This window comes from Quercus robur, chromosome 11 (assembly GCF_932294415.1).
Source record: "Quercus robur chromosome 11, dhQueRobu3.1, whole genome shotgun sequence".
NCBI classification, from domain to species: domain Eukaryota; kingdom Viridiplantae; phylum Streptophyta; class Magnoliopsida; order Fagales; family Fagaceae; genus Quercus; species Quercus robur.
The window spans coordinates 2,057,281-2,074,038 of NC_065544.1; the positions used below are offsets into that span (position 1 = coordinate 2,057,281).

At 37.2% G+C, this 16,758-nt stretch overlaps 2 protein-coding genes across 2 annotated transcripts; both read left to right on the top strand.

The window, feature by feature from the left end:
• The first annotated feature begins 259 nt into the window (after positions 1-259).
• On the top strand, positions 260-6,587 carry LOC126707067 (cucurbitadienol 11-hydroxylase-like). Its single transcript, XM_050406656.1, has 10 exons — positions 260-555; positions 1,294-1,300; positions 4,067-4,396; positions 4,667-4,816; positions 4,925-5,173; positions 5,273-5,362; positions 5,460-5,538; positions 5,625-5,731; positions 5,874-6,001; positions 6,336-6,587. Exons 1-10 carry the CDS (start codon positions 260-262, stop codon positions 6,427-6,429), a joined length of 1,530 nt encoding a protein of 509 aa, XP_050262613.1. The 3' UTR covers positions 6,430-6,587.
• A 7,906-nt stretch (positions 6,588-14,493) lies between these two features.
• On the top strand, positions 14,494-15,759 carry LOC126707068 (uncharacterized). The gene is made up of 2 exons (XM_050406657.1): positions 14,494-15,092; positions 15,321-15,759. The coding sequence occupies exons 1-2, from the start codon at positions 14,494-14,496 to the stop codon at positions 15,757-15,759; spliced, it is 1,038 nt and encodes a 345-aa protein (XP_050262614.1).
• The last annotated feature ends 999 nt before the right edge of the window (positions 15,760-16,758 follow it).

Consider the following 16,758-nt stretch of genomic DNA (forward strand, 5'->3'; position numbering starts at 1 on the left):
TGGACCTTAAAAACCTTTGGTGGATATTCTGAAAACATAGTCATAGATGAGCATTTTGCAGTGATATTGGTTCCCTAGATCCTCTTCACCAGTAGTCTAAGTTAAATCTTGCATGTGCATGTGCCGAATTAATTTTATGTATATATTCTTATTTTATTTTTCCTGCGTATTTTCAGTGCTGAATGCCTTAATCTGTTGTGTGCCTCTTACACAGATTGTGAATGATGTGAGGTTCACAGTAACCCAAGCAGTGGAGCCTATGGAGAAGGGGTTCACAAGGTTTGGTGAGAAGTTACATAAGATCTCTCAAAACATTAAGAAGAATGATAAGGATAGAAGAAGAACAAAAGATGACAGTTGCGTAGCCACGTCATCACCTACACGGAGGATGATTCGTGGGATAGATGATCCCTTATTAATTGGGAGCGTAAGTGATAGTGGAGTCTCGAGGGGAAGGAAGCACCACCGTCGGAAATCAGGAAATACCAGTGCAGAAAGTGGGGAAGAGAGCAGCAGCGATCAATGCTATGGTGGGTATCTGGTCAGAGGTCGAAGGTGGGTTACTAAAGAGTAGTTAAGAGGATCAATTGTACCGGTTTGAAAGAAAGTTGATGAGTATGGTTTAGTTATCAATCAGCAATATGCCTTTGTAGCACTCAAGTCAAAGGAGTGTCTCACGGCCTGGCTTCTTATGTATTCACCATTGCGTGTTTTTTTTGCCTCAGACGTGGAATTGTGATTCATGTATCATTAATATTATCATGCACAATGGGTTTTGATAAGTTGTATAGAGCTTCCATCTGTTGGCTGATTATAATTTCATCAGAATCCGGGATGTGGTTGCATAATTGAGAAATATTCACCTTTTTTTTTTTCCAAAACTTACCACTCGAAGTGTAGGAGGAATAGATCTTTAATGACCCGAGAAAGCTGGTTTCAATGTTAAAAATGCAAGAATACGGAATACATACATGTTAGTACTTACTAGTTTATGTTTTTCCGGTACAATATACTCAAATCCCAAAAGGCCTTTTAATTTACAATATGATAATGCTTCATTTCATTGCGTCTAAAATACATATGGCAAACACAAATTTGGCCAACAAATATGCCGTTGCTGCAGCATTTAAGCCCTCCACATTCAATTGATATGGGTCCAACTTTAAATAGGTCATCAATACAGAGCAAATAACAATCATTTCATAAGCATATGATTTGCCCATCTTCTCAAAAAATAATACTCCCAAAGTCCATTATACCTGTATATCTAACATTCAATTGATTGTTTTCCAGAGAGCAGGTATGGATAAAAGCTGGTAATTTGGGAAGGTATGGACTGGGAAAATAGGTCCCCCTTTTTAAGTTCGCCATTAAAAGATCTTTATTCTTTTTTGTTATTACAATTTTTATATTGTTTTCTTGTACACCACTTAAGACTGACTCTAAATTGGCAACTTCTATGTTCTATAACCACACTTTGATTAATTTATATAGGTAGTTACCTTTTCTTCTTGTCATATGCCAAAATACAAGAGTATCACAATCGTACTTTCCTGTATTAACTAAAAATCTTTAGATGTTGTAATTACAACTTATGGTGGCTGTCATATATTTAGTCACTCTACCATCTTGCAAGACTAAAGCAGAGCTGGCTGGGGCCAAAATTGTCGATAGTTTCCAGAATCACTCTAAGAATCGTCTCATGGGTTTTTACTAGTATCTGTAGACTGTAGCACAGTTAGTTTTGGAATTCGAAGTAAAGTATACACCATTACAACTAGTACTTGTGTTAGGTCTTAAGTTTGTCCAGGTTGGATTCAAAATTGTTGATAATTTCCACAAATATCATAGGGGGTTTGATTAGTATCCATAGAAACCTCAGTTGTAGCATGAAAGGTACATATACTTCTTGTGAGTTTGACTAGTTTATCCTTATTCATTTGCCTCATAAAGACTCCATGAGACCTGCAGCAGGTAGCAAATGAGCAATCTGATAATATCTTTTGTCCTTAAACCAAATGACAAAGAACGAGAAATATCCAAAATTGTTTCTTCCATAATACTTTGGTTGGCAAATATAGATACCGAATCACCGATACCACCAAGTGAACATTTATACCAATGCAATAGAATCACATGCTTTTGCGTCGGCTAGCATGACACAAGAAAAGCTACATAACATGGATTGTCTCACAACCTAATCAATATATAAGTAATCCTCCTCCATTCTCAACTCAACACAAGCAATACGCCGATACCATTTTAGAATTCTAAGACTCACATCTCCTTTCCTCTTTTTACAATTTTCACTAGACTTAATTAGGATCCAGTTCTCGTATGTTAAACTTGTTGAATATTAGCATAGAGATGTGTTATATCATGTTGTGTATGCTAGAGTGGATGCAGAAGGGGAAGCATATAATAGGAACATTAAGAACACGAGGGTTACGTGGTTCAGCCTTGACGGCCTACATCTTTATTGTGTAAGAGTGTAGTACAATAACCTCCTATGTTACAATGAACCCTAACATGAGTATATATAGGTGACTAAACCCTAGACTACTAGTACAAGCAGGAATGGGCTTGGGCCTATTATATTGGGCTAATATGTCTAATATATATCTCTAACACCCTCCCTCAAACTCAAGGCGGAAGCTCGATGAAGGCTTGAGGTTGGATAAGCATGAGAAGATCACTTGGAGATGCCATAAACAATGCCTTTGAAGAAACCACAATGAAGAATGTGCCAATTGTCCAATTTCGGAGCTTCAAATGAAGAAATGGAGGCCAAAATTGGAATCTACGCGAAAAACTGAGCAAGATAAGCCCTTTTGGAAATTTTGACTTTTGGTCAAAAGTCAACGCAAAAGTCAAAGTCAAAGTCAACTGGTCAGAGTCAAAGTCAACAGTCAAAGTGCTCACGGATCAGATCCGGGTGGTCCGGGTCGGGTCGGTCCGGGTCAACGACGTGGTGCTGACGAGACGACACTGCTGACGTGGCTGATGACGTGTCGCTGACGTGGACCAGGGCTGACGTGGACGAGCTTGCGTGGCTGCTGACGTGGAGTGATGACGTCATCGGATGACGTCAGCAGCAGTTTTCCGGCGAGTGGAAGGCGCGTGACGGCATTGCCGGCGTGTGGGGAGAAGCCAGAAACTTGAGAGGCGCGTGGCGGCGCGTGTAAACTCGGTTGATGCCCAGAATTTCAGGTTCTCTAGATCGATGGACGAGGAGGCCGTCATGGCGGCGCGTGTACCAAGAGCACGATCCGGAAGTCAGAATCTGAGGCGGCGCGTGGATATTTTCCGAAGACAACTGAGGCGCGTAGCGGCGCGTGGCAGGGATTCGGGTGACCGGATTTCTAGGTTTTCCTCACGGGAGGCCGAGGAGCACGCCTGTTGTGTCGGTTTCGACTGGCGAAGTCTTGATGTGCACAGATCTGAAAAGTTAAGTCACGGCTTTGCTTGAGTTTGTGGATCTTGGACACAGCAGTGAGCCATGGCGGCTGCGGGATGCCGTGGAGTCTAGATCCAACCGACAAGCATATGACTTTTGATGGTGGTGTGCACGTGAGAATCTTCTTTGCTTGCTAGAGATGTTTGTTTGATGCCAAGAACGGAGTTTGGCTCTGATACCATGTTAAATATTAGCATAGAGATGTGTTATATCATGTTGTGTATGCTAGAGTGGATGCAGAAGGGGAAGCATATAATAGGAACATTAAGAACACGAGGGTTACGTGGTTCAGCCTTGACGGCCTACATCTTTATTGTGTAAGAGTGTAGTACAATAACCTCCTGTGTTACAATGAACCCTAACATGAGTATATATAGGTGACTAAACCCTAGACTACTAGTACAAGCAGGAATGGGCTTGGGCCTATTATATTGGGCTAATATGTCTAATATATATCTCTAACAAAACTGATTAAACTTGCCAACCGGATTTGATTTTTAAAACCATGCCCTTTTAACCCAACCAAACATAACATAAAGACTAAAGAACTTTGATGCTTCATATTATTGATGAGACAAACCAAATAACCATTTTTTTTTTCCTTCTTAGATATTACCAATATTTCGAACTAGTTTGGCGGGTTGTCCTGTTGTTGTATCAATAGATCCTGAATTCAACCATCACATCGCTAAACAAGAAGGGAGACTAGTTGAATTATGGTATTTGGATTCATATTCCAAGATCTTCACTATGGAAGGTGAAAGTAAGACAACTGCACATGGTCTTCTCCATAGATACTTAAGAAGCATTATATTGAATCACTGTGGTGCAGAGGCCCTTGAGAAAATGTTGCTTTCTCAAATTGAAGAATTAGTCGTAAAAGCTCTACAAACATGGTCAAGTCAGCCTTCTGTTGAAGTGAAACACGCCGCTTCTGTTGTAAGTTCCAATTTTCCTTGATATAGACTAATTTCCTCAATGTAAAAGGATCATTTTCATTTAAACTGGTTGCAATTCATAATTTATATTAAATATTTTAATTCTAAAAGTGTATATAGTCCATTATATTTATTTATAAAATAAAATCTTTACTGTGAAATACTCTCTCAAATTTCAGTAAAATGGAGATCTAGTATCCTGTTCTTCTAGGATATTGTAGAATTCGTTGTCTTCAAATTATAACATATCTATCTTTCCTGGACATTGCAGTTGATTTTACATTTCGGTGCAAAGCTATTGATTAGTTATGATCATGAAAAATCACCTCTGAAAATGAGTGAGACGTTCGATAATGTTGCGGGAGGTTTTATGGTGTTTCCCTTGAACATCCCTAGCACTGCATATTATAAATCTTTGAAGGTAATCATAAATTCATAATAATGAGAGAAGATAAATTTTCTGGGTGAAGTATTTGTTGGAAATGACTTAGGTAAATTAATTAAATCTTAATTTTGATCCATTAATTAGGATCAAACAGAGGCAGTGAACATGCTGAGGAAAATAATAAAGGAGAGAATCAATTCACCTGAAAATCATCATGGAGATTTCCTTGATCAAGCCATTAATGACATAGACACGGAGAAACACTTAACAGAAGACATTATCATATATTCACTTTTTGGGCTTTTATATACTAACTTTGACGCCATTTCATCAATAATAGCATTCACTCTCAAGTTACTTGAGGACCAACCTAAAGTTTTACAAGAGTTGCAGGTATTTTATGTACCTGTATAGCAAATTTCTTTGATCACAAAGTCTATATTATGTGTATAGTAACGGTGTAAGTAACATTGGTGATGTATGATTTACTAGGCGGAGCATGAGGCAATTCTCAAAGGCAGAGAAAATCCAAGTTCCACACTCACATGGAATGAATACAAGTCGATGACTTTTACCTTTCAAGTCAGTTTATACAATCTCAACGTGTTATCTCTTGGGGATTTTTGGAGGATTCCAGTTATCTCATAAGCATAAACATTTTGTTGTGTGGAAATTACAGGTAATCAATGAAGTTCTTAGGATTGCAGCTGTTTCTCCTGGTTTACTACGAAGAGCACTGAAGGACATTGAATATAAAGGTATGCTCTCAAATGCATATATTTGGTTAAGTAGCTTTATATATATCTGGTTACAAATTGTATATAATTGGCTAAGTGCTTACTAGGATGTACAATTCCTGCTGGTTGGACCATTATGCTTGCAAATTCTGCTCTTCAATTAAATCCAAACACATACAAAGATCCACTTGCTTTCAATCCATGGCGCTGGAAGGTATTTAGTAAGCAACTTTCCTAGGGGAAAAGGATGATTCAACCAGTACTTATTACACACTTTTTCCTCATATTATTTCTGTTCATTAGGGCAATCTCCTTGACTTTTTTTTTCTTTCTTTCTTTCTTTTTAATGGAACTAGGATCTTGACCCATTGGTTGTATCTAAAAATTTCATGCCTTTTGGAGGAGGAATTAGAAAATGTCCAGGGGCGGAGTATGCTAAAGCGTTCCTGGCTACCTTTCTCCATGTTTTGGTCACCAAATATAGGTAATTTTCTCCCTTAGTACTAAGTCTTACTTGTGCTTTTGCCCCCACAAGTTAGGGGCTAAATTATGAACCAAAACAATTTTATAATTCAAGATTATACTAACATTCGACGAAAAAAAAAAAAAAAACTAATTTAATATATGAAAAACAAAATTAGCATTATACAAACTGAAATCTATATGTGTACTATTAAAAAATTTAAAATTTCAAGTGGGTCATGGGCCTCATGGCCCCAGTTGGTCATATAGTAGTTTCTTCCTTGACTATGATCAAGACCAAGTTTGTGGTAGGATAATACATATTAGTGACATCTTGAATTTTTATTTTTTTATAGGTGGACAAGGCTCAAGGGAGGAAACATTGCTCGTAGTCCACTTCTAGGATTTACAGATGGCCTTCACATTCGTATCACTAAAAAGAGTAGTTAAAAGACATTCTTATTTCTTGCAAAATAATAACTGGATTTACTAATAGGATATTCTATATTTAAATGAGAAGTTCCGATTTCACAAAAAAATAATTGGATACTTATCCAAATGTACCAATATTTTCTTGGGTTAGAATGTCTCTTTATTTCATGTGTTTTTCTCTCTCAAAATTCCGGTTTGTAATGTATTTAATGCCTAAGTGTGTGTGAGGAAACATGTTATGTGTTACAACTTACATGTTTACTTTAGTGTGTGTGAGGAAACATGTTATGTGTTACAACTTACATGTTTACTTTGAGCAATATCTGGACGAGTCCAAATCTTCTATCCCCCTTTTCCTGCTCCACTCTATGCTTCACTAATAAAAACTTGTCACATGTTCACTTAATTAATTAATTATTACCATTAATTAATAATGGTAGTATTAATAAGTCAATAATGGTAGTATTTAATTAGTTAGGTGAACATGTGATAAGTTTTTATTGGTGAAGTATAGAGTGGAGTAAGAAAAGTGGGACAAAAAATTTGGACTCTGTTTGGACTTCTCAAATTGAATAAATTGATCTTAAAGTTTGTTGAATTTACTAACAATTCATAGCATTTGAAAAGTTTAATTCACTATAATAAAAAATGAAATATTAAAAAAAAAATTTACTGACAAAATTTATAGATTGATTTAAGTCTCACTAATCATTAATGTGTTGTGTGGATTTGAAGTGACTATGTTTAATTTCCATCAAAAAGTAGAAGAAGAAGAAGAAGAAATGATTAGGTTTAATATGTTAGTGGAAAATTTATAACACATGTATTTTTGTCGGACCAAAATCCTAGAAGCATAAAAATGTCATGTGGTTTATTCGTTAATTCGGTTGAATTGAATTGAAGAATGGGAAATACAACACCAAAGAAGTGAAAGAGCTGTACCTAAATTAAATTATGGTTTTTTGGGGACCTGACAATGGATGAAAGAGCCATTATGAGGAAAGGGCATATATGACTATACCAATAAAATAAAAACATGCAAGAAGGGAAGGGAACAAACTTATATTGAAAAAACTAAGCTCAACAAGTTGAAGTAATTACTAGAAAGTAGCAACAGCCCAAAGACCTAGAGGAAATTGATATTTTATATGAATTTATATGATTTTATTGAAAAGAAGAATAAGTCTTATTTTATTTTATTTTATTTTTTGCGAAAGAATTCAATAAAATCTTATTCCACAATACTAATCTAGTTTAAAAATGCATAAACATGCTGTCCATTTTTTTTTTTTTTTTTTGGACAAGGAACATTATGAGATTATGGAATATACTTTTATTAGGTACCCATAAAAGAGTAGAAGAGAAAAAAATTTAGCTACATTCTGAACCAGTTGGAGGGCTCAGTGTGTCACTGTATTTTTATTACTTGAATTCGATCGACAAAAGAAACACGCCATTCTTTATTCTTATCAAGGAAGTTAAACTCATTGTACAAGTAATTGTACTATTTTTTAGGAATGGCTTCCCTCAGTATAAACTCCTTTTGTTTTTACTATACAACATAACACAAGTTCATCCTCCCCGAAATTTTATCAAAGCAGAAGGAAAAATTTAACTAGACAACATAATATATACCAAAAAATAAGAAAATATTTCATTGCATGATTAGTGCCAGTTATTTTTTTAACAGTTGGTACAGACAGATTGTGGTAGTTGGGTACTTTGGATTAAAAGCCCCTATTCAACGAAAAGAAAGATAAGCCTCAAATTAAAAGTCTATTATTAACATTTTAAGAACAAATAATTAATAAATTAATTTTACATTATTTTTTGTGATATAATTCCTCAAATTAAGGGATAATATTTAGCAGTTATTTAATTTAGATCAAACATATCATTTATACTTCAAAAATTTTATATTATATTCAAACTAAAAGCCTATTATAAAAAATTCTAAACTTAAATGGAAGACAAAAACCCATGTCTTCTTTCTAAATATATAAACATTCTTTTGACTTCTACTCTAACTAAAAGTCTATTATTAACATCTCCAGAACAACTAATTAGTAAATTAATTTATATTATTTGTTATAATATATTTTCTCAAATTAAGAGATAATATTTAACAAATATTTAATTTAAATAAAACTAAAAGTCTATCATCAAAATTTCTAAACTTAAATATCACATAATTCACGATACATATCATATCAAATTATATGCTATATATATAATAATAAAAATTGAGCTTAGAATCAGTGGTTGTGCCAAATGACCACTCCCACTAATTAGTAAATTAATTTTATATTATTTATTAGGATATATTTCTCAAATTAAGGGATATTTAAAAACTATTTAATTTAAGTAAAATTTTATCATTTAAACTTTAACAAATTTAAATTATATTTAAACTAAAAGTCTATTATAAATATTTATAAACTTTAATCTCAAACAACTACCCACGTTTTTTTTTTTTTTTTTTTTAATCAATGTTTTGACTTCTACTCTAACTAAAACTCTATTATCAATATTTTAAAAACAACTAATTAATAAATTAATTATATATTATTTTTTATGATATAATTCTTCAAATTAAGAGATAATATTTAGAAATTGTTCAATTTAGATAAAACTTATTATTAAACTTCAACAAATTTAAATTCTAGTATTAATGTTGAATAATGATTTATTGTTCACAGGTAACCCTCCTTTTATATATAAAAAGGGATATTATTTTAATCATATAACATTCAATAATTCTTTTATCATGGTCACATGTGTGTGTTTGGTATCAACTTATTTAACTTTTGCAGATTGTTTTTTGTTGTTAAAAGTAGGCTAAAATATACATGTACATTAAAAAAAAAAGATTTTAAAAAGTTATACATAAAATTTAAAAGATAAAAAAAAAAAGGATGAAACCAAACAGAAACTATAATATAAGTGGGAAAAATATTTTAATCAATCAATCTTTAACATACGCGTTAAGTTTTCTATTTTTTGTAATCACTCTTTCTAAGATTCATATGACATAATTACTATATTTACACGCGGCACAAATTTGTCTTGTAGGTGGCACAATACAAATTGTAATTGCCAATTTCATGTATTGGCACACTTTTTATTTATTAATTATAATTCAACAATTGAGGGTAAGTATATTTGAATTTTGAATGTTTTAATTGAAAACACCAAAATAAGCTACAAGACTCTAATCACGTAACAGCACAGAGGACGAATTGATGTTGAAATCTTGAGATTAAGAGTTTGTTTGGGATTAGATGAAAAGTTCAGTTTATTTGAGTTTTTAGCATTTTTTGGGTACTATTTATGAGTTTCATTGCATTTTTTGGTACTATTTATGAGTCATATTATTTATGAGTTCCATTGTATTTTTTGGTACTATTCATGAGTCATATTGTATTATTCAGCTAGCTTTTGACTTTTATTTTTTTATTTTTTTTATAACACTTTCAGCAAAAAAAATTTCAGTTTCAGTTAAATAAGTTATTCTCAAACGGACCTTGAGTAACCTCTATGACACACTTTGTTGATTTAATTTCTTAGACCCGTGTGCAGCCATTTCTATACTCCTAGACTTCTAGTGGGTGCATGACAATACACACACCCATGCATCATATGAGCGGTGGGTGCATAGAATGCAATTCACCTCCCAAAGGATAACCAACGCATGCTTTCTTACAAGCTTAATGTCCTACACATGATCTCGTGGTCTGGGTCTTGGGATGAGAGACAAATCCTAATGGAAATTCTAGTCCATTTTGTTGACACAAATATGGCTTATTCTTTGTCTCCAGCCAATACGTGAAGCTTTACTTGCATGAATTGGCCAACTAGACTTGCATGATATGTCTAAAATGGGAAAAAAATTCAAATACTTGGCATAACAATTTATAAAGTCTAAAACAAAAAAAGAGATAGTATCTTTCTATTCAGATGTGTAATGATGGTTCTGAAAATATACTCGTCCACCCGAGAGGGACGATAGACAAGGATGACGCTGGAATCAGCCCAGCCCAGGAAGAACTGCCTGACAAAGACTCAACCATCGTCCCTCAGTTATGACGAGGCGTTACATAGATAAATAATGGTCTTCAGTACCATTAGAAGATCATTTTGTCCATTTAACACCTCACATGGGCGTTAGAACTTCAACAATGATTCCACCATTAAAGCAAGCCAACGACTAAGAAGAGAGCTCCTATATATGTCCATTGATAAAACCCGACAAAAAGGTACACACAAAAAAACTTTCTAATACATCCACATTACTTTCTTCAAACTCTAGCTATTCTAACTTTGGCATCGGAGGCTCTGTGGCAGGCGCCACACTGGTGACCGTATTTTCTTTTCAACTTGTCTTTGGATCAAGATAAGTTGCGAACAACCCTCGTTTGGATGAACATCTTTACTGATGATTCAAGCATCATTAGTTTGGCACCGTCTGTGGGGATGACTCTTGAGCACTCAGTTCAAGAACACAGTTCCATTCCAAACTATAAGTTCAGATGGAGTCCAGCACTAGCCTAGATCCTGCGGCATTGGCCCTACAAATTTAATCACTAGCAGCCACTGTGGAACTCACCAAGCAAAACCAAGAGATGAGGTAGCGGCTGCAGCAAGAGGATAACCACACGGGAATCAACAAGGACGATGAGAAGACTATCACCAGAGACGAACCGGCACTCCAGAAGAAGCAAATTCAGATTTCCTTAGGGAAATGAGGAAGGAGATGGACGAGATGAGAAACGCTCTCAAGGGAAAGACGGATCAAAGTTTGGATAGAATTGTCAGAAAGACGGATTCACCTTTTACTGTAGCAGTCCAGGAGTGCTCGATACCCTCCAAGTTCCATCTACCCAGCTCGAGCCCTTTGACGGATTAAAAGATCTGTTGGACCATCTAAACTCATTCAAGACAACCCTGGGTCTTTAGCAACCTCCTGATGAGATTCTGTACCGCTCCTTTTCCACTACCCTTAAAAGGCCAGCCAGGGAATGGTTCACCAAATTGCCAACGTCATCCATTGATAACGTCGAACAATTAAGCAGCTCGTTCGTTCATCATTTTGTTGGCGGACAACGTCTGAAAAGGATAGCTAGTCATTTGCTCACGATCAAACAAGGTGAAAAGGACGATAAGGTGCAACTTATGACTTTTAAGGCAGGATTAAAGTCTAGAGATTTTGTGGTTTCCTTGGAAAAAAATCCACCCAAAACGATGGCAGATGCGTTGTTGAAAGCACAAAAGTATATGAACATTGAAGATGCTTTAGCAGCCATAGATGGAGCAGAAAAACCAAAGGAGAAGAAGAAGGGAAAAGAAGATGATCGAAGAGGAAAAAAAAGAGATCGAGTTAACTGACAGAATGAAAAGGAAGTAGACGAAGAGATGACAAAAATCCTCGACTAATGAAGTTCACACATTTAATGGTGCCCATTGACCAGATCTTGACAGAATTAAGAGACGAACCATCTTTTAAATGGCCCAGGCCACTCCACTCATCGCCTAGTGTGCGCGACAAGAAAAAATAATGTTGTTTTCACAAAAACCACGGGTATTACATAGAGGATTGCCGGGATCTGAAGAAGCAGATAAGAACTCATACAGAAAGGGAAACTACAGAAGTATGTGAAAAGGGGAGATTTCAGCAAATATGGTAAGAAGGATCAGCACGGAGGTTCCCAAAGAAATGAAAATCACCCACCACCTCGTCCACAGATTGCACTAGGGGAGATAAAAATTATCACGGGAGGACCAACTACAGGAGGATCATTCAGGTCCCTCAGAAAGTCACACCAAAGGCAGGTAAACAGTATTCACAGCCTACCTCCCCTGAAACAAAGTCAGACAAACCAAGACATGTGCTTCTCAGAAGAAGATGCCAGAGGAGTAAAACAACCTCATGACGACCCATTAGTCATTATGATCATAATCGAGGGGTTCAATACAAGGAGGGTCTTGGTAGACAATGGGAGCTCGAAGGATATTATCGACCTTTTCGCCTTCCAGCAATTAAAAGTGGACCCTAAAAGGCTTCGTCCTTTCGAGTTACCCCTCATTAGTTTCAGTGGAGACAAGGTGTATCCCCGTGGAATAGTGACGTTGACAGTCACGGCCGGTTCATACCCCCTCCAGGTAACCAATAAACACAATTTTCTAGTGGTAAACTCACCCTCGTCCTACAATGTGATCATAGGACGACTTACCCTCAACTACTGGAGAGCTGCTACTTCCACATACTATTTGAAGGTAAAATTTCCAACAGAACAGGGGGTCGGAGAGATAAGAGGAGACTAGGTGTTGGCAAGGGAGTGTTACCAGGCCATTCTAGCCTCAAAAGAGAACCACGCATGGATAATCAAAGATAAATCCCCAGAGATCGTAGAGAAGCTAGAAACAATAGAATTGGTCGAGGGAAGTCTGGCAAAGACGACCCAAGTAAGGATGAATCTAAGTACAAAGACGAAAGAAGGGATCATCAACTTCTTAAAAGATAACCTCGACGTATTTGCTTGGAGCCACGAGGATATGCTAGGGATCCCAGCAAACATCACCCAACACCACCTGAATGTAGACCCAGAGAAGAAGCCCATCTAGCAGAGACGAAGAGTTTTTGCCCCTGAACGAAACAAAGCAGTGATGGACGAAGTAAATAAGCTGCTTGCTGTAAATTTTATTCGAGAAGTCTACTATCTTGAGTGGTTGGCCAACGTTGTCATGGTCAAGAAGGCAAATGGGAAATGGAGAATGTGCGTTGACTTCATGGATCTAAACCAAGCCTGCCCGAAGGATAGTTTTCCCTTACCCAGAATTGATCAGCTAGTAGATTCAACCGCCGGACATAAACTTCTCACTTTCATGGATGCATTTTCTGGGTATAACCAGATACAAATGGCTGAGGAAGATCAAGAAAAAACTACTTTCATCACTAGCCAAGGACTCTATTGCTACAGGGTCATGCCCTTTGGTTTGAAGAATGCAGGGGCCACATATCAAAGATTGGTAAATCAAATGTTCAAAAAACAGATTGGGAGAAATGTGGAGGTATACGTTGATGATATGCTCGTCAAGAGCAAAAAGGAAGAGGATCATTTGGACGATCTTAAGGAGACGTTTAACACACTCAGGCAGTACAACATGAAGTTAAACCCATCCAAATGTGCCCTTAGGGTTTCCTCAGGGAAATTCCTTGGGTTTATGGTATCGCGAAGAGGAATTGAAGCGAATCCTGAAAAAGTGAGGGCTATCCTCGAGATGTCCTCACCAAAGACGATCAAAGAAGTACAATCACTCACAGGAAGAGTGGCAACCCTCAATAGGTTCGTTTCCAAGGCAACAGACAAATGCCTTCCTTTCTTCAAGACTTTAAAGAAAGCATTTGTTTGGATGGAGGAATGCGAGATAGCCTTTCAAGAATTGAAGCGCTACCTGAGCAACCCCCCACTCTTGAGTCCGTCCAAGGAAGGTGAAGACTTATTCTTATACTTGGCAGTATTTGTCACGGCAGTTAGTGCAACTTTGATTAGAAAAGAGAACAAGATACAACTCCCTGTGTACTATGTCAGCCAGGCCTTCCAGGGTGCTAAAGCTTGATATCCGCACATAGAGAAGATCACCTTCGCCCTAATAGTGGCTTCAAGAAAACTTTGTCCCTACTTCCAAGGTAATCCTATCATAGTAATGACGGACCAACCCATAAAAATAGCAATGAGCAAACCCGAGGCTGTGGGATGAATGGTACAATGGGCTATTGAATTCAGCCAGTTTGATATAGAATACCGCTCAAGGACGGCTATAAAAGCTCAGGCGTTAGTAGATTTCATAGTAGAATTCATCGTCCCCGAGCATGCAGGCGACCAGGAAGACCTTTGGACGGTCAATATAGATGGATTGTCTACTTAGAGAGGAGGCGGGGCGAGTGTCGTTATCATCTCCCCTGAAGAGGACATTCTCAAGTATGGGGTCCAGCTCAAATTCCCTATAACTAATAACGAAGTGGAGTATGAGGCTTTATTGACAGGGCTAAGAATAGCTCGGGCACTTGAAGCTGAAAATATCATGCTTAAGAGCGACTCAAAGCTCGTGATAGAGCAAGTTAGAGGAGATTATGAAGCAAAAGAGACAAGAATGCAGAAATACCTCAAATTGACAAATCAGTTGGCAAGTAATTTTCATCGCCCAGAGTTTGTTTGGATCCCACGGGATCAGAATGCAGAAGCTGACGAAGTGGCACGGAATGCGTCAGCAGATGACCAGGACAAGATAAATGATTGGAGACTGGAAGAACCAAACTCTCCTAGCATCAAAGAGTTTCAAACTTTCCCTGTGCACACTTACTCAGGATGGACGAGTCCAATTTTGTCATTCCTTAGAGATTTACCACCAAATCCTGAAGAAGCAAAGAAGATCCAAAAGCGAGCTGCTCGGTTCACAGTACTAAACGACGAGCTTTACAAAAGGGGCTTCTCCCAGCCCTACTTGAGATGTATAGAAGAGGAAGAGGCCAGATATGTCCTGGAGGAGGTACACAGGGGAGTTTGCGAAGATCATGTGGGGCCAAAGTCCTTTGTCAGGAAGATCATGAGGGCAGGTTACTTTTGGCCCATGATGCAGCAAGACGCAGTAGATTTCGTGAAGAGATGTGACAGTTGCCAAAGGTATGGAAACGTTCAACGAGTCCCAGGGGGAAAAATGACGACCATTTCCTTGCCCTGGCCAATTGCACAGTGGGGGATCGACATTATGGGCCCCCTACCATAGGGAAAGAGATAGATGAAGTTCCTACTCGCAATCGACTACTTCACGAAGTGGGTCGAAGCGGAAGCTCTTGCAACAATCATCGAGGCAAAGGTACAAAATTTTGTATGGAAAAATATTGTTTGCAGGTTCAGGATACCAAGGACGATCATCTCAGACAATGGTCGTCAGTTCGATAGTCATGGGTTCAGGTCATTCTGCTCGAGCCTAGGTATCAAAAACAAATACTCATCACCAGGACATCCTCAGGCCAATGGACAGACAAAAGTAACCAACCGAACCTTGCTCAAGATTATCAAGTTTCGGTTAGTGGGGGCAAAGGGAGCATGGCTCAAGGAATTACCGAGTGTCCTGTGGGCTTATAGGATGACCACACGAACACCAACAGGAGAAACACCCTTCAATCTAACGTACAACACAGAAACAGTCATCCTAGTCGAGGTAGGGCTCACTAGCCTCAGGAGGGAGTTCTTTGACGAACAATGCAATGACGATCAACTGAGGTTGAACCTTGATTACCTGGACGAAGTCAGAAACCAAGCCTCCCAAAGAATGTCCAAGTACTAGCAGAAGATAGCCGAGTACTACAATAAGAGAGTAAAACTAAAAAAATTCAACATCGGGGATCTAGTCCTTAGGAAGGTGACTCCTGTAACAAAAGATCCAGCACAAGGCAAACTACGTCCAACCTGGGAAGGACCTTACAGATTCATCCACTATTCACGACAGGGAAGTTACCACCTAGAAGACTTAGAAGGAAAAAGGCTACCTTGTCTGTGGAATGTCGAACATCTAAAGAGGTATTATGAAAAGGGAATCATAGCCTGATTGTAAGCAGTTAACATAATTTGATTTCGTGCTCTTTAATATAAGTTATGTAATAAGTGATTATTTAGAATTTCATAAGTTGTTATTCAGCATTTCACAAGTATTATCCAGCAATTCATGCGCTCTAATTATTTCCTCCTCAAAAGACCAAAATGGTCATCCAAACTAGAAAGATGATAAGATTCCTTAAAAGGATGTACATCGTCCTGATCAAAAAGACGATAAAATTCCTTAAATGGATGTACGTCGTCCCGATCAAGAAGACAATAAAATTCCTTAAATGGATGTACATCGTCTAAATCAAAAGACGATAAAATTCTTTAAATGGATGTACATCGTCCAAGTAAAGACGACAACAAGAAAATTTTTCAACGAAAATTCTCTAAGTCCCTAGAAGGACGAAGAAAATGTTTCAACAAAAATTCTCCAAGTCCCTAGAAGGACGAAGAAAATGTTTCAACAAAAATTCCCTAAGTCCCCAGAAGGACGAAGAAAATGTTTCAATAAAAATTCTCCAAGTCCCTATAAGGACAAAGAAAATGTCTTAACAAAAATTCCCTAAGTCCCAGAAGAACGAAGAAAATGTTTCAACAAAAATTCTCCAAGTCCCTAGAAGGACGAAGAAAATGTTTAAACAAAAATTCCATAAGTCCCCATAAGGACGAAGAAACAAACAAGGAAAATACCAACAAATATATCATATATAAAAAGATGCAAATTGTTCGAAAGCCCAAAAAC